General features: G+C 43.9%; 1 protein-coding gene across 13 annotated transcripts in view; it reads right to left on the bottom strand.

Annotated features, from left to right (window-relative positions):
- KLHL13 (kelch like family member 13) overlaps window positions 1–27,229 on the bottom strand; it is an 86,506-nt gene that overhangs the window by 34,323 nt on the left and 24,954 nt on the right. For 2 of the 13 annotated variants that reach the window (XM_063345967.1, XM_063345966.1), the window contains exon 3: window positions 14,585–14,655. The exons of 8 other annotated variants lie outside the window; for them this stretch is intronic. Coding sequence is in view for 3 of the 5 variants with exons in the window: in XM_063345956.1 (XP_063202026.1) it covers window positions 305–402 (98 nt within the window). In the remaining 2 variants the exon portion in view is untranslated. Of the gene's footprint in view, window positions 1–304; window positions 707–911; window positions 1,526–14,584; window positions 14,656–27,229 lie in introns of those variants that run through there. 3 more of the 13 variants (XM_063345956.1, XM_063345960.1, XM_063345955.1) reach the window with 3 other exon arrangements.

Here is a 27,229-nt window from a genome sequence, read left to right on the forward strand (position 1 = left end):
CCTGCCTCAAAGCTTAACTTGGCAATTCAACATCAGCGCCACAAATTAACAGCAACACGAACTTTTCAAAAGAACAGATACTATATCATTACGAATATGGCTTAATCTGCACAATTTCTCTATGTTTCAACAAAGAGGGAAAGACTCGACACAACATCCATCATGAAACATCCAGGATAAAATCTGGGGGTCAACAAGGTAAAATTGCGAGTGCCAATGTCATTTAATACATAACAGGGTATTTTGCCACAGGGTAGTCTCACGAAAGCAATCCCACCTTATTATCCTCATTTCTCTCACTTACATGTATGCTGGAGAAAGTGGCGATGACCTGGATGTTTTAAGCACAGGAACTGGGAATTTCCAGATAGCAGGAGAGCTCGTTTTCCATTTCAATGGCATGTTGTCACCACGGTACTACAATAACAGTAAACAGCGTTTCCATAACAGACTACCAACTAGGACTTCCATTCCACACGCTACTGCCACAGCAGTGGCTGCTGCTCGCAACGAGGAAATGATTCTGCCAATGCCCTTAAACCGGTGCTTCCAATCTGTAAAACAGGGCTGGAAGGCATCTCCTTTTAAATCCTGCTGTCGCCTAAAGCAGTATGATGATTCTATCCTTCTCACTCAACAATAGTGCCACCTCGTTAGGGAAGCGCTGACTGCAGTATATGGTTTAAAAAAAAAAAAAGAGAGAGAGAAAAAGACTGCACTGTGCACACCAGCACAATGCAGCTTTATTTAATAAAAACAGCTAGTTTTTAAAGAACTGTTTCTGATGCTATTGTTCTACCTTAAGAGGGACACTGCAGCACTGCACAATATTCTCTTCCTATTAACCTCATTTCTGACCAATGGAAGCAGGAAAAAAAAAATGGGTTTCATACGAAAATGAAACAACGTACCTACTCAGAATACACTTGTCATCCTCTGAACATTCTTCTTTTGAGCTGCAACAATACAAATGGGATATAAATCTCAGCATAGCCTTAGGCCACGGCTAATAGAGATCAGTGACTAAATTCAGCAGCCTGTTTTCCTCCTGTGCGAGCTCTGACCAAACAATACACGAATGCCATTATGGAAAAAGCCCATCGCAAAAATCAGTCCTTCTAATCCACAGCTAGGAAGGCAAAATAAAGCATAAATTGCCGCAGGTTTCTGCAGGCTCTTCTATTAGTTTCCGATTCGGGATGCTCTCATTTTCCTATTCTCATTTCCAAGGAGGATGAGCAAAATCTCATGCATTTTACAACATGCTATGGGAACGCAAATACCACTCTGTCTCCCGCAGCAGAGCAGCAGAGAGTAGCACGCCGCTAATCGCAGTCCTCGGAGGGACGCGATCAACAACCCAATCCCGGCCGCCCCCCCAGCAGCTCTCAGCTGCCCCAACCCCGCAGCAGCTGCAGCCACGCAGGAGCCACCGGGGACCCCCCTGGGGACCCCCTCAGTGACCTGCCCGGGCTGGCGGCCGGGAGCGCGCCAGGCAAGCCACGGAACAGGAACGCAGAATTTAACAGTGTGCGTGCACAGGCAGAGCAGGCTTCTAGGGAAGAGAAGGCAGGGCTTCAACTACATTGACCCTCCTTGCAAGAAAAAAAAAAAAAAAAAAAACCCAAACTTTTAATGTATTACCAGAACAACACTGTTTTAGATGTTTGTTCTACAGATCTCAGGATAGCCTTTGTACCGCACGACAATTTTTCTCTTCATCAGGACAGCTTAATTCTATCACAAAAAAAGCCCACACCCTGTCATGCTATTCAGCAATAAAGAACAGAACCAGCATCAGAATTTCTATAAATTTAAGCATTTCAATAACATTTAATAACACTCTGATAGGATCTTCGTAATGGTGAAACCTACATCGATTAAGTTTATTTTGGGGACTAAATCACTGGGGAATAATGGCCGCTTCTGATCATTGTTATTGAAAACGTTTGCCAAAAATAGTTTGGGGCATTTGAAGCTGTTACCATAACCACAGGCAAGGAACCGAAATAACACAGGATGATGAGAGCTGAGGACTAATTGAAAACCAGATGCACCCTTTTAACAAACAACTGGGGTGCTCTCTCCCACTCCTTTGAAGGAGTTCCACGCTACACACGAGCAGCGTTAACGCAGGCAACAAACTTGCCAGAAACTGCTCCTTGAACACCGAACAGGCATTTGCCATGTAGGGCAACAGTGGTTGTATGCTCTAAGTGTTAACATACACTACTCCTGCAGAGAGAAAATATGCACTTTTAGTGTAAAGAAGTCTTTTACTAAAAGAACTTATGCATTTGCACACCAGCGGCCAGGCTGGCCTGCACACACAGCCAACGCCGCGCGCAGCCTCAGCCGCCTCCTCAGCGCCAGCACCAGCTCCCGCCTTCTCTGCGCCCAAGGCCTCAGAGGTAAGTGGAAAGAGACACTAGACAGCAACTAATATAACCATGACTGAAAATACCACTATTTTTGATTCATACACTCAAATGCTTTTGCGTTCACCATCACACAGAAACTGCCTCAAAAACACAGCAAGCCAACACTGCCAGTCCCCCCCTCACCACCTTTACAGCCCCCGCCCCCCTGCCCTGCCCACCCCCAGCAGCTGACGGCACCTCCCATTTATTACCAGCAGCATTACTAATATAAAAGAACGAGGCTAAGGACAATCAGTGGGCCACTTCTTCAAAAGGAACGCTTAAAATCCCCTTTTGCCCAGTAAAATAAACGCCAACTCAAGCCACCACTAGTCATTCTCAAGCACTACTGGGTAATTAAAGTCAATCGATGCGCGCCCAGGAAGCGGAGTTCCTGCCCACTTCTGGCCCCAAAAATATCCTTCAGCGCCTAAACACCTACTCTCCTGTGGCTGCTTCTATTCCCACTTATTTTTCATTGAATTTGCAAGCAACCTAATTAAAGCTTTTACAGAAAACCCAGTGGCAGGAACCTTATTTTTTAAAACATATGAATCCCTGGCACTCCTCCTGGTGCCCAGCACACGCTACTCGATCAAGCAGCCAACCGACAAAACAGGGAATCGAAGGAAGTCGCAGGGCCAGGTACTCTAAAAATAGGCGAAAGCTTTTCACTTGCAAAAGAAGAATCATATGAGAAATGAATCACCTATCCACACATGAGAAGAAAAAAAAATAAATCAAATACCATTTTCTTCCTGACAGTGGCAAATCAGTTGCGTGTTCCCAGGGAAAAGATTGCCTAAATGTATTCGACACTTTACATAAACTATTCCTGAGAAAACAGAAAATCACAGTATCTTATTCTGTTACTTTAATTAAGACTTCAAAATAACAGTTTAGTTACACATTTAAAAATACGGGAAAAATAACCTGATCCCCTTGGAGGGCCCACTAAACGTATGACGTTTTCTGTCCTCACATGACATCGCTTTGCCACTCATCCCCCATTAACTGGGACTGAGGGACAAAAGCAGCACTACAGCTCTCTGCAGAATCCTCCTGGCCCAGGACACAGCTACTCCTGGACAAGTGCTATGAAAACGCTCCAAACTGGAGCTCCAAACTGGACATCTACTTTTAAGTTTAAAACCCTTTAAATGCTGAAGACCTATGCTAACTGGCACAGGTTAAACAGCTTCTGGAGACCATTCAGGGGGCTTTTCTGTATTTTCCCACAAGCAAGTTCACAATCAAGATTAAAACCATCTACCATTTATCACAGAATTGTAGAGGTTGGAAGGGACCTCTGGAGATGATCTAGTCCAACCCCCTGCCAGAGCAGGGTCACACACAGCAGGTGGCACAGGAACACCCCCAGGCGGGTTTGGAATGTCTCCAGAGACGGAGACTCCACCACCTCTCTGGGCAGCCTGTGCCAGGGCTCTGCCACCCTCACAGGAAAGAAGTTCCTCCTCATGTTGAGGTGGAACTTCCTATGCTCAAGTTTGTGCCCGTTACCTCTTGTCCTGTCCCTGGGCACCACTGAAAAGAGACTGGCCCCATCCTCCTGACACCCACTCTGTAGATATTGCTGAGCATTGGTGAGATCCCCTCTCAGCCTTCTCTTCTCCAGCTGAACAGCCCCAGGGCTCTCAGCCTTTCCTCAGCAGAGAGGTGCTCCATCCCCTCATCACCTTGGTAGCCCTTTGCTGTCCCCTCTCCAGCAGTTCCCTGTCCCTCTTGAACCGGGGAGCCCAGCACTGGACACAGCACTCCAGATGTGGCCTCCCCAGGGCAGAGCAGAGGGGGAGGATGACCTCCCTCCACCTGCAGCCATGCTCTATTCAATGCCATGGCAGCCCCACGCTGTCAGGGAGGCCAGGAGCTGCAGTTGGGTAGCACAGAAAATAGCTCCAGAGGAGAGCACAAAAGGTGCCCGGACTTTCTGAGCCCTCTCCCTCCACCCCACGTCCTTCTCGACTGCTGACGACCAGGAAGGGCTGCCCCCAAGGCGGGCACAGCCCGGCTCTGCTCCACTGAGCCCCACATGAGGGAGCCCATCCCGGTGCCTCAGATTCCCCTTTGTGGGGGAAAGCAGCTGAACCCTCCCCTCCTGCTTCTCCTCCTTTTTCTCCGAGAGCCTCTTCTTTCCCTTGTACGACTTGAACACCAAGCTGCCGCCACCTTGTCTGGTACATACCCACTGTCCACACGTATGCCTCTGCCGCCCGTCACCTGCCTTATAAAATACATGTTCTCCTCCCATAGTCCCGCACGGCCACAGTTCTAGCAGAAATGTCCTGGTTTGGGAGACACATGATTGATAAACTTCTCTTTCAAGTATTTTTACTTTTCAGTAAGCTCTATTCTAATGCCTGGAAAAACTGCACTTTCAGAAGACTCCAGTGTCTGAATTTGTGACAATATTTACTTTACAGACAGCTCTGGGGTGCAGGTTTCAAGGTCTCCGTGTTTCTGAGCTCCCCAGGTGCGGGGACGAGGAGGAGCGAGACCCAGGCACTTGCCCCAAGCTGCCAACAGGGTTATTTCATACCATGAACGGCACATCCAATAGACATTAGAAAGTCTGCTGAGGAGTTTCTCTCTCCCTTGCTGGCTGCCATCCTGAGCACTCCTTGCCCCAGTGCCGGAGCCCTGAGCCCTTCCCTTCCTCCCGCAGCCGCAGCACTCGCAGGGTCCCACATTGGCTGTCCCTGCGGGGAGTGACCGGCTTCTGCTGGGGAATGGGCTGGGGACAGTCCTTGTGTGTTGTACATTGGTATCGGGATCAATACTGGTTCTTTAGTGTTATTAATGTTAATTATCTAGTCTTACTCTATTTAATCTGTTTGTATTTCCACCCTCGTGTTTCCTTGTTTTTCCCAATTCCCCTTCCCGGGGTGGGGAGGGGTCTGAATGACAATAAATTGTCATGGGTTTCTCAATAACAGGCATGTATACTTCCAATAAAGCTTTAAAACCATCTCTGCATTTCCCATAGGGCTTCCCCTGATGGTTGTTCGAAGAAGAAAAAGTCATGAGCAGGAAGATGTATCAGAGCCCATGGCAACATCAAACTACTAGTCTGAACATATTTCTTCTTAGCCTTCCCACACGAATTTTTGGGGGAAAACTAAGCAGAGTAAAAGTTAACTTCTAGACATGCCACTGGATTTTCACCGGTTTGCACAAATTAGGTTTAACTACTTTTTTCAGCCCTTAAGTTGTTAAAAACAAAACCGAAAAATACATGCTCAGCCAAGTGATTTGCTGCGGTTAAAGGATTTGCTGTTCTGCTCCAACAAGCTGCTTTTACGTTCCTCCTTCTATGCATCTGCTCCACGTCGGAGGAACCGAAAGCACTAGGTGACAACAGGGTGAAGCTACATGGAAACTTTCTCAAGTCTCACAAACCCTTTCTGGCCTGACCTGGAAAGTCTTGGGCACTTCCAGAGCCCCAGGCCTCTGCCAGCCTCACCAGAAGAAAAACGTTCAAAGTTACGGAGATGTGCGATTCATGTCTCCCATTTTCATCTAGAGATGTAGGCAGACAGCTCTATATAGCTGCATCACAAATATTATAGAATCATAGAATCTTCATGGTTGGAAAGGACCTTTGAGTCTAACCATACACACACAAAAAAAAAAAACCCCGAACCCCTACAATCTCTGTCACTAGAGCATGCCCTGAAGTGCCAAATCTAGACGTTTCTTAAACACCTCTAGGGATCGTGACTCAATCACCTCCCTGGGCAGGCCGTTCCAGTGCCTGACCACTCTTTCAGTAAAGTCATTCTTCCTAATATCTAATCTAAACCTCCCCTGCCACAGCTTCAGACCATTTCCTCTGGTCCTGTCATTATTGACCTGGGAGAAGAGGCGAACACCCACCTCTCTCCCACCTCCTTTCAGGTAGTTGCAGAGGGCAATGAGGTCTCCCCTCAGCCTCCTCTTCTTCAAGCTAAACATGCCCAGCTCCCTCAGCCTCTCCTCATATGACCTGGTCTCCAGACCCCTCACCAGCCTGGTAGCTCTCCTCTGGACACGCTCCAGCACCAAAATGTCCCTCTTGTACAGAGGGGCCCAGAACTGAACACAGTACTCGAGGTGAGGCCTCACCAGTGCCGAGTACAGAGGCACCATCACTTCCCTAGTCCTGCTGGCCACTCTATTCCTGATACAAGACAGAATGCTGTTGGCCTTCTTGGCCACCTGGGCACACTCCTGGCTCACGTTAAGCTGGCCGTCCACCAGCACCCCCAGGTCCTTTTCTGCCAGGCAGCTTTCCAGCCACTCTGCCCCAAGCCTGTAGCGTTGCTTGGGGTTGTTGTGACCAAAATGCAGGACCCGGCACTTGGCCTTATTAAACCTCATACAGTTGGCCTTGGCCCATCGATCCAGCCTGTCCGGGTCCCTCTGTAGAGCCTTCCTACCCTCAAGCAGATCAACACTCCCACCTAGTTTGATGTCATCTGCAAACTTACTGAGGGTGCACTCAATCCCCTCATCCAGATCATCGATAAAGATATTAAACAAAAGTGGCCCCAAAACCGAGCCCCGAGGGACACCACTGGTGACTGGCTGCCAAGAGGATTTCACCCCATTAATCACAACTCTCTGGGCATGGCCATCCAGCCAGTTTTTAACCCAGAGAAGAGTACACTTATCTATGCCATGATTCACCAGCTTCTCCAGGAGAATGCTTACGTTTTCTAACATTAGACTTTTTCCTACTGATAGGCACGTTCGTATAAGAAAAGATGCCAGGCTCAATGAGACAGAAAACAGGTTAACATGGAGGGATCAGTACCAGTAAGCATCTTCAGACTCCTGAGATTTTTTTTCCCCAACACCGGTGTTCTAAAAACTCATTGATCCAAAGCCAAGTTCCCATTTTAAGTTGGACAGATGTTGCTACTATGGGATAAAATCTCTGGTTTACGATGTCAGCAGTAGCAAAGCTCTCTCCAATGGAACTGTTTCGCAGCAGAAGGAATCGCTCTGACCTTCAGCATCTCCAAGCCTGGCAGCGGCTGCCCGACGTGCACCTCTGCGCAGGACCCTGTCGACACAGAGGGACATAAAGCAGAACCCCCCCCAAATCCAGTAACATATTCACAAAGCCATGGAGCTGAAATGCAACAATCATTTCAACATTCAACAAATTAAATAATCTCAGCGTTTTAAATATGGCTGTAAAGGCACAAGTCTAGAAACCGAACAGGAGCAAATAAGGATGCGCAACATTTCTCTTCAGGATCCCTAAAACACGGGCAGCACAATAGTTTAATCGGCTTTTCTATTCACCTCCTTCCCCTGCACAGGGGTGCTTCTCCTCCCTCCACCTCTGGCTTTTCAATCTATTAAACTGCAGTTGTTCCAATTACTGACAAGAATAACTAAAAGATGGTGTTGACAGTCCTGCCTATATATGTGTCAGTTAATTAATACAATTTCTTTGACCATATATCATGAAAATATTCACACCCAAACGAAGGGAAAGCAAGACTCTGCCTGAAGAGGAACCGAGGGAAACCAGCGCAGTTCTCCCTGCAGTCCCACAGCTACACTGCACTATTCCCCGAGCACTGGAGTACAGAAGGAAATCGGCCACGTGCACCCCACAGTACTTTTATTGAAACTCCAACTTTTCAAAAACCCCCAAAGATCTCACAGAGAAACAGTCTTTCAATTAATTTTAAGTAAATTAAGAAATAAGCTTGAAAACAGCTGAAGCCAGTTCTGAGAATTACGCATGTACTTTGACTTACTATCCACTATGTTGTCTCAAAGAATTTTTTTATTTTTTTTTGGTAACTGGGAAGTGGGGGAGAAGCCCTCAGACACCAGATACAAGTTACAGCCTCTGAGAAGCAATTGCACTATAGGCATCAAGATGCACACGGCCTGATCAATGGAACAGAGACGCTTACAAAATAGTTAGTATCAAATATATTTAATTCTTTTAAATTGGGCTGACTGCTCAAGGAACGAGGAATGATCATAAATTGAAAAGCATAAAGAAATGAGATAAACTAGGTTTGCAGCCAACCCCTCCTGCCGTCAGAACACTGTAAGCAGTACAGGTTCCTGTCTCTATAGCAATATGCGTGGGGCCAGTTCTAAGACAGGAAAAAAAAAATACCTCTCCAGATCTTTAAATATTAAGTTTAGCAGTCAGGGCATGTACCACATGTTTAACAAGAAGTACTGCAGTTTGCCATCCACCCACTCAGCAGTTTTTTCCTGTATAGATGAGGAAATTGCTGCAGTAACATTTTAGGATACATCATTTCAGTGGAAATTATTTTTACACATAAATATAAATATGCATACTATTTATACGCATGTGTTTGTATATATAGCATGTGTATATACAGACACACACTATACATATATGCATTATATATGCACACCTACGCACGTTATTTTTTATATATATATATACACACGACAAATCTATTACCCTGCATCTGACCCAGCCACTTCCCCTTCCCTCCCAGACACCTCAGTTAGGAAAGATTCGAGTTCTCACATGATTTTTCAGACTACCAATGTATGTTCTTCAACAAAGCAAGGAGGCAGTAGCAGGTGACAAGACGCAATCACGGTGAGGAACGAGCTTCTCCACTACACACATCTTCAAAGCCCCGCAATCTCGGTCCTGCCAAGTATCATTCATTAAGGAGAAAAATATCTTGACAGCCCAAGTATGAAATTTCTGAAATCATTCAGCAACACTAAACACTTTAAAAACCCCACACCATTTCATACCAGGTCCCAATCAGATTTTTTTAAAAATATTTAAAAAAACCCCACAACTTAGATTAAATCTGAAGTCAGCTTCCCACAAACTCACAGGAAAAGGGGGACACGCAAGAAATGAACAAACCTAACGCCTGCAGTATTCACATTTTTCATCTTTAGAAGGGTTAATTTATTTTAACATTAAATTCAGATTCAGGTATATTTTGTAACTAGTCTTGGAAATATCTCAAATCTGTTCCCCAGTGTGTTTCTGACCACAGAAGTCATTGTATGGCACTTATGGATGCCCACCACTTTCTTGGGTGTACTCCTGAAGAGGGCCATGCTCTAAAATTGAGGTAAGATCTCTAGCAAAAAATCACTTCCAGGAGTCAAGATGCACTGTTAACTTAATGACAAGCTACAGGTTATAATATGGGGGGAAAACAAAGTAAGAATTGAGCTTTGCTTGGGCAAACTACTCTTACATAAAAGGCGGTAGGTAAAATAAGGTCTTAAAATACTTGGTAGGAGGTAACACCAAAGCGAGTTAATGAAGGTTTCCAACTTTTGATCCAAGCCCATGTACTCTGCTGACAACACGCTAAGAAGAAATGCTTTTGAATTAACACCGATTTATTCAGAGAACGGTGCTCATCTTCCCCAGACCATTATATTTAATAAATCACCACTGAAATCTGAATGCGCAGTCACAGCAGACAGACTGACCCCGCCGAAAATAATTGGTCTGAAGCAACAGTTATTTTTATTAGGTCAAACTGTGAACTACAAAGAATTCATTTCTAAACAAGTTCTCCACAGCTGTTATGGTCTGTTGGCTGCGCAATTTATTTTAGTAAAGTATGCCTAAACACATTTACACATCTGACTCATATAATGCAAATATATTAAACAATTTAGTAATTAAAAGGAGGCTAAGATTGAGCACCAGCCACTAACAACTTCAGTGTTTCCTGCGGCACAGACAGCAAACTGCAAGTGACATTAGTCATGTGTCCATTAAAGCATTTTGAAAATATTCTAAAAATAAAAGTTTGTAGGCTTTTTCTTTCATTCTTCCATTATTTCCATGGAATCTGTTAGTCACTTTACATTCCTCAAGCCTTGTTGTCCTTACCCACCGGAGTGAATGCCTGTGGTCCTGTGCACCTACGCAAGGCAGTCCCTACCGAAAAGAGCAGGCCGGGGGGAGGGGGGGGGGCAAGAGTACAGCACAGGGCTCACTGCTTTTACTGTGCCTTTCTGTAAGGACTCCGTGTCTTCTAAAGACAAAAAGATTAACTTTTTCTGAGACCAGGAATTCCCACCTCCGATGGATCCAGTCTGCTAACCCACAATCCACAAAGTTTCCAACGTGGGCAGCCTGATGTCTTTATCCGAAGGCCAAAGCCCCTTGGAGAAGACTCTGACAGAGAAGGAGATGGAGAAGGTTTCAAGAAAGATGCTGGCACTCCGCATACAGGCTGTCAGAAATGTCACACATCCCCGCGTGACCCAGGAGCCCGCCACCAGCAGGAACGCCTCTGCCAGGAGGGGACTTGAAGGTACCGCACCACACTGCCCACCGCCATCTCACTGCCACTGACTGGGTTCCTTTAAGGCCTCAAATATATGATACTTACAGAGATTCAATCAGTTTAATTACTTGCTATCACCTAGTCTTCAGCACGTTGGATACGCGTTTTTATGAAATAACAACTTGAAGTTCGGCTTGCCGTCACACACAAAGGCACGTGAAAGGCTTATGCAGCAAAAAGTACAGTTTCAAAGTTTTCACTAACTTCAGTATTTCCCCCGTTCAGTGTCAACAAAAAAAAAAAAAACACAAACACACAACATACAATTTCTCTGCACTAGATGAGGAGTTTCAAGTCTGCAGATCGTCCCAACAAAATGCCGCGAGAAGAGGTGGAATTAGTACTGAAGCTGGAACAGCGGAATGGGCCACGTGGGACAGAGAGAGTCTTGTACTAAACCCCCATACTTTACATTTCTTCAATTATTTTTTGCCTATCAACCCGAGGCAATCAGGAATCAGCTCCTCCTGTTTGACAAAGGCAGGTGTAGTCCAAAGACTCCTTCCCAAAAGACAACAGGGGGAACGTCCTGGTTGGTCTGCTCAGGATTCCCCCATCCTCTGCCAGCCAAGGTGAGGATAACCCCCACACCGTTCCACAAGGAAAACAAAATCCCGCAACTGGCTCTCTTGTTTTGATGCTCTTCCATTCCCAACAGCAGCCGTGAAAATTGACAAAAATAGACAGTTTTCACAGGTGCTTTCCCTTGGGAGCAGCCAGGAGCAAAGACACCAAAGATGAGTGTTTGCAGCTGGAGATTTACCTGGCAGTGATGCCGGTGACCATCCTTGCACCCCGAGCGCATGAAGGCTCTCTTTGCAAGATTTCTGCAGCTGAACACTACCTCTTCAGAAAGCCTCTAGTCATCTTCTACAGCAAAAAAAGAGGTTTTCTGTAAATTCCCGCTCTCAAGTGTCATTACACAAAGGACCCAAAGGCACAGCCTCTAAACGTTCAGCTCAACAGGGCATAGGGAGGGTGCACAATCGATGAGTATGGGCACGCCACAGAATCACCACAAGCTTAGTGGTTATTAACATTTAAAAAAAAAAAAAGACACACATGAGACTTTCAAAATGTATACCTTTCTTACACTTAGATTTTTACAAAAGATAAAAAAAAGAATCACAAAAATGACACTTCCATTAAACAGTTCCATTCCTCTGAAATGCACCATTATATTCTATTTCTAATTCGCCAAATGTCAAAATTCCTGCATAATAATTAAATTATAGAAAGAAAATCACAACAGCTTTCTTCTCTAGCATCTATGATAATATAAATTTAATGACAACCGTACATTTCCTAGGCAAGGCTTCAAAAGCTACAAGTTATTTCATTCAAGTTTGTTATGGTGGGCAAACGTACAAGCTGCAAACTCATTCCCAAAAGCAGATTTAAGGTGACGGTTTTAAGATACTCACTTAGCAGGCTGGAACAACATTGCAGCTACAACATCGCTATTTAGTGGCAACATAACTATCCCGATAATTTAGGATCAAATCAGGACATACTGCTTTGCATAAAACAATTGTACATAGCGAGAAAAGTCTAAGCACAAGCTGCTTCTAGAGAGGCCCACAAAAGAATGCTAACCTTACTCGAATTTTTAAAAACTGTGAAATATTTAAGCCAAAGAGTTTAAAGTGTCCTGATTATAAACATTTATTTCATAAAGCTTCAAACATCTGACTCCCAACAAAAATCAAAGCTCAGTGATACTGAGACATTTGACCGGTGCTACCGCGCACCCCAGGCAGTTTTCTACATCTTTATAGCATTGTACATGTGACCACTTCACTTCGCACCAGCAAACTGGCCTTTGGAAACCCAGAACTGGAAAAAAAAAACAAAACAAAATAACAGGGGAAGCTCCGAGGAGAAGACGGCACAGAAGCAGGTGGAAGGGCCCAGGCACCACCAGCAGAGTTTTCTATGCGAAACAGTCACATTGCTCCAATCTGCGCTGCCCTAGTGAATCCCAGCAGGCTCAGGAAGACACCACATTATAGAGGGGGAAAAAAAAATAATCTACCAATAGATGTGCATGGTGTAGAGAGGTGAAATGGCACTGCACAGCTGCAATAGGCAATAAGACTACAAAAGGCAGCTAAACCAAGAAATATCCGTGTTTCAGCACCTTCTGCAGCTGCAACATCTATTTTTCTACAGCCGAAAATCTATTCTCAATGCATACGTACACAACACCAAACAACTGACAGGCTCGTCCCAGCGCAATGTTTTCTCTGCAATACAGTTGTAATTCCGGTGTTTGCCTGCCAGAGGGAGCTGAAGGAAAGAAAAAAATCCCATATATCTCAGTATTTCAAAAGTTTGGGGTTTGTCCTACGCCAAGTAATTTAACTATTCAGACAAAAAAAAAAGGTTTTAATGCAAAACCGACCCCAGCGGTGTCTGGCACAGGGCACCCCTGCACCAAAACCTTCCCGGTTATGCCCAATTACACTTGCTGTACGAATGAGTCCCCCTGGATCTCCAAATGGAAACAATACCTACTTTTAAGGTATAGTTAAGGTATATTTTTGACCCACACCATAGCGGAGATGACTGTGCCAGAGATAGCCTCTCTAATAAGGAAAGCATCGCATGAGATGGTATCTAATGCCTTATTACATCGACTTGGCATTAAACGCATGGCAACACTGCGCAAAGATTAAGTTTCCAGATTGCTAGAATGAAATACATATTTAAATGAAAATCTGTTTTCAGCATAATGCTTATTGGTCTTTTTTCCACTTACTGCGCCTAACACTTTACGTAGGTACACCTATAAACCTGCATGTGGTTAGAGTTGCTACAGCATAAATCTATGTTACCATATTAATAATTTATTCATGCCTAGCCCTAGCTAACCAGAAAAGCTCCAAACAGGCAGGAATTGTTCTAATTTTGCGAACTGGTAAAGCAAAATACCTAAACAATGTGTTCACGGGATTCTGTAAGACAGCTCAGGAAAGAATTCCGCTGCACATACGATGGACAACCCATTGCTTCCATCCTGCGCTTCAGTTAAAAGTACTTCCAACTTCAAAAACTTTAGATATAAAAGCCAGCATGAATCCTGCCAGAGTTTTCACATTTTGAAGAAGGGCAGAATTAGTATAGCTTTAAACAGTACCCTTAAATATTACGGGCTAAACTGTCCCAACTTTCCTTAGATCAAGATTTGACCACCAGCGTTAAAAATAAACTTAGTAGCATCCTGCATGCTTCTTGCAATCAAAATACTTTTGGCAAAATCAGTTATGCCACCTTCTGGTACTCATATGAACTGTTCTACAAGACACTCATTTTCATAAATTCCCATTTTAATGGAGAATAACACAGCATAACCACAAAACTCACTTCATGTAGGACACTGACACAAAAGATGACTTTTTTTTTTTATGCTTTGGTTGATTTGTCCAACATCATTAGCTTGGACAAGCTTGTGTCCAGCCTTAAAGCTCCGAAGCCTGTGTGACCTGCTGAGAGAGGCGGCATCATTCCCCACCTTACCTGGTTTGGGACACGAGCTTCTCTTTGCCCCATCTCACCAGCTAGAGCAAAGGAAGAGGAAAAGGCAGAGCCAAAAGGATGAGCAAACCTGTGAAATGTCTCCTGCACAAGGACTTCGCAGCATGGAAGGCAGATAGGCAAGAGGAAATACGTTAAGAGCCGATAGCATCACGAGAAGCACGGTAGAGGTGTACAGGGAGTCATTATTCACCAGCTCTCCAACACCAAGGGGAAAGCTTCAAATGAAACTAGCAGATGTCTGGTGAAAAAAAAAACAGAGGAAACTTCTTCACGTACCATGCTTCAGCTATCACACCATCAGCCTTCCAGGAACCATTTCTTCTTACGACATAGATTCACAGGGGCAACTGTGAAAAGTAAATAAAGTGGTTTGTACTGGGAGGCGCAGTAGGTGACTCAAGCAGAGCCCCACACAATCAAACCTCTCCACCTCTCCTCCCGTGACCGAGGCACCCTCAGTACTGTAGTAGGACAAACGTAGGGACACGCAAGAAGAGCCATAGACACCGTTCCTGCTGTACTGCACTGGGATCTATGCACTAGAAGCTGGATCTAAGCACACAAGGAAGGATGAAATTAAGCTATGACTTCATTTCAAGAAATTTTTGATCATTTCCAACCTAGGCCTTCAGCCTTCAATACAAAACTGTTTCTAGACATCAAATTTCCACCGACAATTTCTCAAGCAGAAAAAGCAGTGGATCTTCAGTGAAGGAAGAAGGGAGGCATACAATTAGGTATGAAATAACATTAATAAATTATGTGTATACTGACTCCAAGTGTCAACTCTGATGCTCCACTGTTCCTCACAAGACAGACATCTAGCCATTCTCCAACGTCAGACAATCTTTGACCCACAAATTAGATATTTCTGGCTTTAATTTTCCACTGTAACTTTGAACTACATAGGTTTAATTACATGGATTTAAAATGTAATTAGAAAGTTTGGTGTAGGTATCAGACAAACCCAAGGCCGTGCGCAGGTACTTAGGTAGAAGTAGCAGAACCAAACAGGACATCTATAAGCATCCCCAACTTGCTCATCACACCTTCCCCAAGCCTTTGCATACTCTTTCAGCTGTAGAGATCCAGCTTTTTGCAATATGCATCCCATTGTATAATCATTTTCTGAATCTCTAAACAAAGCAGAACTTAGGTTAAGCAAAGCTTTGCTCTAACGTGTTCTTCCAATTAAGGTTTTTTTACTCATTCTTAAGTTCATCAGTTTGCTTTCTGGAGATGCCGTAATTACCATTTTGCCCACACAAGGCAGAATGATGATACGCAGAAGGGTATACCCACATCACAAGAAGTACATAACACTACTTTAATCACAAACAGCAGCAGAAGTCATGCTGCAACACCACTTATCTGCCTGAAAGATTTTCCAAGAACCTCAGAAACAACTAATATAACACCAAAGTCGCACCATACCACTTCAGAAGAATCACGATAATAACTCAGACCAGGCCTAAAGTGACCGCGGCCACCTGAACAAAGTCTTGCCGCATGTTGCACGGCGCGTTGCCTACAAAATGCAATGATAAAATTCCACATAATGAAGTGTTAAAATAATCAAATTAATAAAAAAAAAAAATAAAAAATAGTCAAGCACTGACATCAGTCATGCCCAAACTGTTCCTGCCTGCCCGTGTATTTACAGACATTTATAACTGCCACTGAGTAGAACTTTGCAGTTCGGCAAAGTATTTCTTGATTCCCTGGGAACACCGCTCCCAAATTTCAAACCTTAAACTGAAAGCAGCGTTGGTGCCTCGTGATTCAAAGGCAAGCTCGAATGAACTCAGCGCTTTCATGACACCAAAATCCTTGAAAGCTGAAGCTTTTGAGGCCTTTGAATAGCATACGCCGGAGAGATGAAAAGGCAGCAAGATTAATTCTGGGGGCAGCTGGGCAATCTCCGCTGACCCAGCCGTACACTGCTTCTACTCAAAAGCAGAGGTCACAGCAGCCAGATTAGGAAGGGAGGAAGGCAGGGCAATATGCCAATATTTATGAAATAGGGTCAGCACTGAATGCAAAGTGAAATTCAGTTGGTAGCTGGAAATAGATGAACATTTGCCACAAGAGTCTCTGAAAACACTGAAATAAAAACTGGCCAGTGAATAACAAACCTCTGCAGGGAAACCGACAGTTACAGCGACTACACAGGAGTTTTACGTGAGCACTATTACAGCAGAGTACTCCTTCTTTGGTGCTTCTCATCAAATTGATGCAAGCTTATGTTCTGGCTCATATCCTGAATCAAGCAACAACACGCACAAACATACCTTTTTCTGTTTGATTCTTTCACTTGAAGTAGAAACCCAAGCAAACTAAGAACACCTTGCTACACACAAAGAGCAGCTCCTGGGGAGAAATGGTTGTTGTTTTGTTTGTTTCTTTTTTTAAAACGTGACAAAAGTTTTGCTGTGTCCCGAAATGCATTTTCAGAGACTGGGGGGGGAACAATGGCAATACTCAGTTTAAGCACAAAACACTGACTTATTAGAAACAAAAGACCTCTTTGAGGACTACCAGGGATGTTAAATTATATTCAATAAGCAGTTAAGAAGTTCAGGATTCTTAGCCATCACATCAAGCACGTCAATGTAAAATAACTAAATCTAGTATTTGCACATAAGCAGGCTATTTACGATTATCTTTTATCAACACCCCAGAACAACGCACAGGGCACAGTCTGACAAAGCTTTTACTTTTTTGTTGTAATCCGATGAAAGCGGACAGAATCCAAAGGGCAAAAGTATAACTTAAGTAAAATTATGGAGCCTTAGCTTTCTGTTGTTGAACGCACATAATAAATTCTTTTTAACAGCAAATTCCAGTAATGTGATTCAGTTCATTTACCCTCCTCTTCCCTCCCCTTTGCTCCCCAGTTCTACATTGTAAATGGCCGTACAACCCAGCGCGTTGCCTGTCCGGAGAACAAGGCCATTCCTGTTCTTAACCACCACTCCTCGTTCCTGCCAGAGCACGCCGAGCAGAGATGGTTCGTCTAACCATCGGGCAGCACGTAATTACTCCTCCTGCACCTCTCCCGCCCCGCTGCAGAGCAGCGAGGAAGAGGATGTCCGGCTCTCAATGACAGCCCTGGCAAAGCCCCCGAGCAAAACCCGAGACAGACTACTCTGTATTTTACTATTTGGGCCCGGCTCTAATTATCTGAAAACAGGACTGAACGCAGTCACGTTGGTCCTCTAATTACTGGGGAGATGGAGCAAGAGAGGAGGAAACCCGTCTGTGAGGGCACAGAGGAAGGCCGAGAGCCTGAGAGCGCAGCTTGCCCAGGCTGTCGGCCCCCCACCTTGCTCCACACCTCCTGCTCCGACCCACCCCCTCACCTCCGGCCATGGCTCTGTGTCCCCCTCTCCAGCCGAGGGCCCAGGGAACTCGCTGACTTGGTGATACACAACCTCTCTGCTCTTTGGGACAACAGACATTAATCGAGAGCGTATGAAGATTTAAAAACCTTCACTTCAAATCGAGTTTTCTTCCAGATCCTTGGCTGACACACCTCCACCTGCCTGGCTGTCAGCTTGGATTCAAACCGCCTGTAAGAGGAGAGCTGGAGCAGAAGAACGGAACCAGACATCTGGAATTTGGGACAGTCATGTGCTGAAAACGATTGGAATCCAATGCGATGGAGCTGGATGTGATAACATAGCTTGGGAAGACGGAAGGGGATTAGCAAGTTGCTCAGGTTTCAGAAACGTCACGGGAAGGTCAGGCATAAATCCACGTACAATATTGTAACGAGGCAGAATAGCAGCAGTGATAGCTGAAAGTTTTCTGTGACAGACATATTTCTGCATTTTTCAGTTGTTAACTTTACTATAACCTGCAGGAATCATACTGATCTCTGGATTTCCAATTTCCGCGTGTATCTGTTCATGGGTCTGGGAGTCCCCAGGCTGTACAAGAACATTCTATCTGGGAAAGAGAGTATTTCCCTCAAGACCCCCCACCGCCCCAGCAGCACGCCTCCGCAGCACTTCCAAAGAGCAGGCGAAAACCTAATAGTTGCTTCAACTTCCACGGTGCAGGGCAGGACACCAACACGGATAACCAGCACTTCTTATTCTTACAAGATGATCCTTAACAGCATTAGCAAGCCTGAAGTGCAACTAATCAAAACGAATCAGTTTAAGCTGCAAAACCTACTGGTCTCCCCATACAGCAAACACCCAAGCAAGACCGGGTATCCTGGTTTTCCCTACATCGTCTCCACCACCGCGCAATTATTTTCTAAGATGTGCCTGATTTTGCATCCAAGTGAACGAAAACCTTGACGACAGCCACATCCCAGATGTCCAGAAACAACGGAATCAGCAGGGATGTCTGACCTGCATGCGTGAACACACACACGCAGAACACCTCTAGCATTTAAAAAAAAAAAAAAAAAAAAAAAAGGAATATACCAGGGGGGTTTCTTTGGCTTGGTTGGGTTTTATAATGCAAGGGGTTTTTTTGGTGTCCAGGTGTGGAGGTTTTTTTCCCTTTCAAGTAAGGCTCAAGTATTATGCACATCCTTCAGTTGTTTTGGAGGGTTTTTCTGTTCATTTGTTTGTAAAAGTAGGAAGTACCAACAAACTATTTAGCACCCGCAAAGAAAGGCGTACTTCCCTTTTCAAAATTAGGTGACTTCTTTTCTTACCTGCAAAATGAAATGAAATCGATCACATGCTCCAACAGAAATGTTTTGTTTTCTTCCCCTTCCCTTCATGAATAAAGCACAGTGTAATTCCTCCACGTTTGACTATACGCAGGACATGGCTTACAGCGTTAGTTAGCACCAAAAAGTATTTTCTGGGAGTACAGAATTTAAAGACAGCATTGTTGCTTTTCAAGATGATAACTTTTTTTTCAAAAGTGTTTCTTCAGATGATCAGCTGCTAGCTGAGGCAGATTAAACTGCCTATTAAAACGATTCATTTTTGAAACAGGAGTTATTTAAGGTTTTTAATGTTCTGTTTGTAATCAATTTAAGAATTATGCTAATCTGCCCGCAAAAGTGATATGCCCAGTTTAACTATAGTGTCACAATGGATAAATTAATTACATGCAGAACAACAAATCCAAATCTCCCTCAAAGGGAAAATGCGATACAAGCTATTTGAGTAGCTTATTTTAGATTTAGGACTCTAAAGCACCTCATTGTAACCATAAAGTCGCTTTGGATAAAGCCTCTCTTTTTAGCTTGATGCACTCAAACTCAAATGAAAAAAAAAGGAGGGTGGTGAGACACTGGAAGAGGTTGCCCAGAGAGGTGGTGGAGGCCCCATCCCTGGAGACATTCAAGGCCAGGCTGGATGAGGCTCTGAGCAACCTGATCTAGTTGAAGATGTCCCTGCTGACTGCAGGGGGGTTGGACTAGATGGCCTTTAGAGGTCCCTTCCAACCCAACACATTCTGTGATTCTATGAAACACCAAACTGCCCAGGGAAGCAATTCCTCACAATGCTACACCCACCACTTGCCACCAAGAGAACAGCTGTAACCAACGCACATCCACTCAAGTGACAGGAGACAGGGAGATGAAAATAAAAGGGAAGATGACAATCGGCATGAGATGACATTACACCGTGTCACCCATTGGAGAACTTTCCAGAGTTGTGTCTTTTCAGCAAGAACCACTTAACAGAGTTAAATGCTACCAGTTTGTTCGCCAAACCTCCACGTAAATTTCTAGTCATACAAGAGCAACTTTTGGGTTTTTATCCAATACTCCATCACCACGAAGAAAACATTACTTCTACCTAGTCGATATTGAAACAAACTCCAGAGATTTTATTTACCTGCAAGTCAACACTAAAGCTGTGAGTTTTTACTTTGTTAATCCTTAAGTCATTCGGAGTCGTTGGTTAAGAAAAAGTAATTTGGAAAGCTAAAAGCATTTATTGGAGAAATAAATTTTTTAATGAAGAAGTTAATTCTTCCACTGAGGGTAAGCAATCATTTCCTCCTAAACAAGCACAAACACTGTCACACACACCATACTGAGACCAGATGTGACCAACACGAGTGTCCAACAAATAAGAAACTTGTCATCTCCTCAAAAAAAAAAAAAAAACAAAAACAAAAACACAAAAACTCACTGGATTTTTTCCAGTTCTTCATTTTCCAACTTTAGCTCTTACATGAATGCATTCAAAAGGCTTTATATGAAAATGCCAACATTCCCATTTCAAATGAAAACATACTCGTTCTAAAATATTCAAGTGCACAAGCCTAAGAATGAAGGAAATTCAAGAAGGGCAAGTGCAGGGTCCTGCACCTGGGGAGGAATAACCCCCTGCACCAGGACAGGTTGGGGGTGACCTGCTGGAGAGCAGCTCATCTGAAAGAGACCTGGGAGTCCTGGGGGACAACAGGATGGCCATGAGTCAGCAATATGCCCTTGTGGCCAAGGTGGCCAACGGCATCCTGGGGGGCATCAAGAAGAGTGTGGCTGCAGGTGGAAGGAAGTCATCCTCCCCCTCTGCTCTGCCCTGGGGAGGCCACATCTGGAGTGCTGTGTCCAGTGCTGGGCTCCCCGGTTCCAGAAGGACAGGGAACTGCTGGAGAGGGGACAACAAAGGGCTACCAAGATGCTGAGGGGACTGGAACACCTCTCTCATGGAGAAAGGCTGAGGGATTTGGGTCTCTTCAGTCTGGAAAAAAGACAACTGAGGGGGGATCTCATCAACGCTTATAAATACTGAAAGGGTGGGTGTCAGGAGGATGGGGCCAGGCTCTTTTCAATGGTGCCCAGGGACAGGACAAGAGGTAACGGGCACAAACTTGAGCATGGGAAGTTCTACCTAAACATGAGGAGGAACTTCTTTCCTGTGAGGGTGGCAGAGCCCTGGCACAGGCTGCCCAGAGAGGGGGTGGAGTCTCCGTCTCTGGAGACATTCCAAACCCGCCTGGATGTGTTCCTGGGCCACCTGCTGTGGGTGACCCTGCTCTGGCAGGGGGGTTGGACTGGATGGTCTCCAGAGGTCCCTTCCAACCCTATGATTCTATGAGGAGGTAGATGCACGGACCTAACGAGGAGGAGAGAAAATACAGGCAACAGCCAGAGAGAGACATGGCTGCTAAAGAAATCAAGTACAATGGATTAACTAGAGGGAAACAGGATTGAGTAAGGAAGTGCTGTTTGGGATCACTAGGGACCGGAAGCTTTTGAAGATGGAGAGGAACACATACATCATAACTCTGCTCTGAAGAAAGCTTTTCTAATTTTTTCTTCAAGTTTCACAGCATTATTCATTAAACAGCCATTCTTCACGCTAATGAGAAGCGTGAGTGACCAGAGCAGTGCTGAAGGGCCATACGCATTCCCCGGCGACAGCAGGATACAAGAATTTCCCTCAGACAGAAGTCTGAAAAGTGAAACTTGAGACTGAATATGCTCAAGTCACCATAAACGCATCCAGTGGACAAAAGGCACTTGTGTGCCTGTTTTAAAAGAAAAAAAAAAAAAAAAAAAAAAGGAAGAAAATCTACTGCTTCTGATTCAAGATCAAACAACCAGTGAAAAATCCCCCCGGATGCGGAGAGCAGCGTACTGATGGGTTGGAGTGTTCTCCAGGGGTGATTTAGCTACTGCCAAAACATAACTTCAATAATTTAAACTGTTGTCCCATGAATTATCTGTTTAGACTGAGATCAAAGTACTCAAGATCAGTCAATAAAACTACAGAAACAGCTCTATCAGATTTCCTTAGTCTACACTCGCTAAAAAATGAAGTAGCTTAACGACAACACAACCTTTGGAACAGAAATAATTGAGCATTTGTTCTTAAGAAGAACGGCTCAACACAGTTCTTTAAATAATCTAGTTAAATGAACGGTTTAAATGTTATTAAGAATCAAAATTAAGAATGTGGAGGTCTTAACTGGCATTAACAGAAAATTGCTAGTCAGGAATGACGCCGTTTGACGCAACAATATTTTCAACCACCCACAAGGGAAACGCAAATCCCAGCAAGACTGTTTCCCTACTGAAACGCTCTAATCCATGCTGCTGTATCTCACATAGCAGTGCAGAAAAGCACCCAGCAGATCCCATTCATTAAAAGAATGAAACCCGTCACTCCCAACAAATTAATAATTAATCGGATCAGAAAAAACTTCCCTTACAAGTGTGCAAAGTACAGCACAAGATGAAAATATAAACAATTTTATACCTTCCTGAAATAAGGTTTAGTTAGTTAAACCATAGTAGTTCCTTTATTAAGAACTTTATTTCAAGAAAGGAAGACACTGAAATAAGGCTGCTGGAACTTCTTCTGGGACAAGGTGATCAGCTCTACTCTTGCCATAAATTTGGGGGGGTTTTCTTTCTTAAAAAAAAAAAAAAAAGAATAAGCACAAAAAGATTAAATAGCAGGCAGAGGGTAGTCAAGAAAGACAGAATGGCTAATTTCAGTATATTTTAAGACAGAAATCCCTTTCCAGCCATATCAGGAATGTTTTTAGAACACTGAAAGGTTTGATAAGTCACTGTTATTGCCTCCTTGTTCTAAAATTGATCCTTGGATGCCTAAAAGCAGACACGAGGGCAGCTGGATCAACTAAATCCAAAAAATCCACAGAAGTCTTGGATTACAGAACCATTAAGACTAAAGCTGAGGGGGGTTTTTTTTGCTTTGAAAAAAAAAAAATAATCACATAGTCCATTATTTGATGAACAAATTAGCTTAAAGCTCACTAACTAGGTCCTTTCGTTTCTTAAGTCACTTGCTAATAAGCTCTTCCACAATTCCTCAAAATCCCAGAATTCCTCAAAATCCTAGAATTCCTCAAAATGCCAGAAAGAGTTTCCAGGCTGCCATCCTGAAAAAACACGCCCTGGCACCTCTGCAGGAATTTGGACGCTGGCACCATACCCATCCCGGAGCACTGCTGCCTCCCCTCTGGGCACGGAGCAATCCATGCCGCCTGAGTCAGCAACTCCCCTGCTGAGCAAAGGAGAGGAAACCAACACGGAATTTGAGATGAGAGTGGCCGCACTGACATGTGCTTAACATGGCTGAACAAATGAGGTTACAGCAAATAACAGCCCAAGATGTGTGAAGTCCATCTTTTGTTTTTGATAACAAAATAAGCCCTTTTTGTTTGAAGAAAGAAAAATGAATCACAGAAAGCCACCAAGCAGATGAGACGTTTCATAAAATTTATTCGGGCACAGCAGTATCTGCACGCTGTCCCTCTCAGTACCAGCTTTTGAGGTTTTTGCAGAAATACATCAAGACTATCAACGGCATCAGAAAGAAAAAATACTCATTAATAAATCCCAGAAAAGGCTGAAGTTAAAAAAGGACCAGAACAAAGAGACAATATAAGAAGCGCCAATCTCACTGAAAAGCCTTTACCCAATCTTCCACAAACCTAGTGCACACAAAACTCTTTCTGCAGGAATTTCCTCTCCAACCTCAGCTGCGATGCCTGGATGTCTGCTACTCCCTGCCTACCATCAACTGCAGTTTGTCTGCTTTTGGCTTGCAAAGACAGGATCCAATGTAGGGTGCTAATTTCTAATTAACTTATCTTGTATTCGTGTGTGCTTTATGAACACAAGGAGAACATTTGTTCATCGAGGAGGAAATAAAAATCACAGCATTCCATTTCAGTGCAAGGACCAGCGCTCAGGTGCACCAAAGCTTCGCTGCTCCTCAACTGCTAAAAGCCTGAACAGAAATGATAGCAGACTTGGCCCAATTTGAAGCACAAACAGTAAGTGAAATGCGAAAAATTGATTTTTTGTCTTATTTAATTACTGGTCTTTGTTCCACTTAGAGAAGAAGAGGTTCAGAGAGTGGAGCAATAGGACAAAGGAGAATGGTTTTAAACTGGAAGAGGGGAGATTGAGATGAGATCTGAGGAAGAAATTCTTGGCTGTGAGGGTGGTGAGCCCCTGGCCCAGGTTGCCCAGAGAAGCTGTGGCTGCCCCATCCCTGGAGGGGTTCAAGGCCAGGCTGGACGGGGCTGGGAGCAACCTGGTCTGGTGGGAGGTGTCCCTGCCCAGGGCAGGGGGTGGCACTGGGTAGGCTTTAAGTTCCCTTCCCACCCGAACCATTCTATAAGTCTATGATTCAGAGGGATGTAATCACAGATTTCCAATACCTAAAATGTAGTTGTAGAGAAAAATGGAGGTACCCCCTTCACAAAGCTGCACATATTTTTCCATTTTTTCTTCATTAAAAAAAATAAAAAAAATCTTTCTTCAAGATGTGTTACAAACTTAATTACTTTCCAATGAAAAACAACATTAAGTCACTTTTGTCACCACAAAGCATTCCATACAATGAAAATATTCTGTATTAAAAAAATAAAAATCACTGAACTTTATTAGTTGTCGTCTTTGCCAACAAAGCATCAAGAATGAAAGTGAGATTCAAAAGTTGAACTAGGTCTTCAGACAGTTTAATATTATAAAGTCTTGGGTGAATGTGACAATTTTTATATCAAAATAGGCTTTTCATTTCTTTTTTTTTTTTTGTATACTGGCATCAAGTCTTTGGACAGACCTACATTTATGCTTTTCATCTTGCCTGCAGTACTACATCATTAGGGATATGTAGTTTTGCCTGACTGGTAATTCGTTTGCCAGGAGGAGTGAAGAAAGAGTGTTTTGTTTGCAGGATCTTTCCCTCGGCAAGAGAGGGAAGATATAGGAAACATGAAGGGTGCTGTTTCTGTAAAGAACATAAACATTCAGACCAGCAAGAGCCTTAAACAAATGCAGTTACATTGATAAATGACTTTTATCAATTTATGTCATCAAATCAATTAGGATAAAATGGGAAAAAGCCATCTTCCATGAGTGTACGCTGCCCGTATAGAAAGTTACTGTCAAATATACAACAATTTTTTCCAGAACTGTTTCTCCAGCATCTTCAAGATGCAACCTTTTCTCCCTCGTTACCTACTTGGGTAAAATCCATCTTTCACATCAAATTATTCTGTTTCAGACAAGCTCCACATTTCTTAAACCTCTGAAACTTCTGAAATGTCTTCCTGCCTTGTCTCTTCAGCCTCGTTAATTTATTACCGCGCATCCAATGCTCCTGCCCCTCTCAGAACATCAAGCACGAAAAGCTGCTTTCTAATGCCCTTCAGGGCTTGGCTTTGCTGCTTCTGCAACATTCGTTCCCCTTAATTAGATCAACCTTTGGCAAATGGTCCAACAAGCACCTCTGTGTTTTCTTTCAGGTGATCCCTTTACGCACAAAGGTGCCTTAAAAAAAAGTGATAATTTCTCCTTCAAAACAGCCACCAATTCAGCAATGACACATGGCACTCTGTGTCGGTCAGAGCGCTGATACATGGCAACTATTTCTTCTTAGTCACTGGGTTTGATTTTTCTGTAGCCCCCCATCTGCACCTGCTCTCCTTTGGCACTCCAAGTTACAAGCACTTGGGATGACAGATGTTCTGTTTCACCTCTGTACGGCAGCATTGCTCATCAGGTGGGTATTCAAACAGCACGTTACCCAAGGAGAGCTTCTGCAGACTTCCCACAGCATTTCCACATACACACAGAATTAAGAAAAAACACAGCATCATTAAATTCAAAAGAATAAAAGACCTAAACTTGGTCACAGAATCAGTCGTTCATCTGGATGAAGAAAAAAATGAGAAATCTGCTTCACAGGAAAGTTCATAAGTTTCTCCAATTTTTAAATTTTTTGTTTTTCAATTTAAAACCCAGGACCGCATGCAGCAAGGCAGAGTGACCGCAAGCCTCCGCAGCAAGACCCAGAACCTGGAGGTGGGCGCCGCTCGGGGAAGCCCTGCGGCGCAAGCAGGCGGCAACGGCGAGGCGACACTTTGCCTCACGCAAACCCAGCACAAAAAGCTGATTATCTCTGCTCAAAAGCCACCGAAGCTAAACATGACCAGAGCAGCACGGCGATCGCCGAGAACTCCGCCAGCATGAGAACAGCAGAGTCGGGACTGGCCATCAGGGTATTCTGATCCAGCTGCAAACACCCCGACGCAACATCTGGTGAGTCGCGGTGGCTTAGGAGCAAGTGTTAAAGAGGGCATCAGACAAACATTTTTAAAAAGATTCCCCGTGGATTTTTCCCTTTAATTAAAGGCACTACGACAGTGTTCCTTACTACATTTAAAAAAAAAATAAATAAAAAAAATAAACATACTGTTACCAAAGCTATTCAGTTTCGGCTACTTGAAGGAAGAAAAAGTAATTATTAAAAACAAAAAGTTGTGTGAGACTGTCCAAAGTCTAAAATTTAAGGAAGCTTCTGCTACTAAAAAAACCAATGCGCTTCACATTGTATACAGGAATTCATTAAAATTCAGCAGGAAGCACATTCTGCATCAGTTCAGGCTTCCTGAAATGCCATGTACAAGCCGCATAACTTCAGGTGATCCGCATACGCTAAAAAGGAAGCGAGACGGTTGAATAGAACAGGATCCACTGCGCTGAACTCCGCAACACAAAACCATATTTAAAACCAGTGCGAGCAATTCTTGGTTTATGTAAACCACTGCCCTGCCAAACTAGCTTGTACAGCACATGACAGAGCCCCACGAAAGCGAGGAAAGTGTCTGGCTTGTGAAAAACACACTCTGCCATGCAGGACGCAAGCTGGCAACAGAAACGGTACCGATGTGCAGAGGGTGAAGCTCCAGCAGATCGACTGCCTTGCCCTAATCGTCTGAAAACATGTCCCAAAACAGCCCGGAAGGACACCTCCACCAAATCAGAACACAATCTGTTCCACTGCAGCGCTCTACAGCAACCTTTAATAAGACATTGCCCAAACAGTAAAATAAACCTCTAGAGCTGTTACACGGGAAAAGAAAAACCTTTATACAATCTCCATGCAATCAAATCTATAATCTCAAAACCATTCAGCAATTTCAACCTCCGCGTAGCATTTGCAG

Source organism: Chroicocephalus ridibundus, chromosome 9 (assembly GCF_963924245.1).
Source record: "Chroicocephalus ridibundus chromosome 9, bChrRid1.1, whole genome shotgun sequence".
Lineage (NCBI taxonomy): Eukaryota > Metazoa > Chordata > Aves > Charadriiformes > Laridae > Chroicocephalus > Chroicocephalus ridibundus.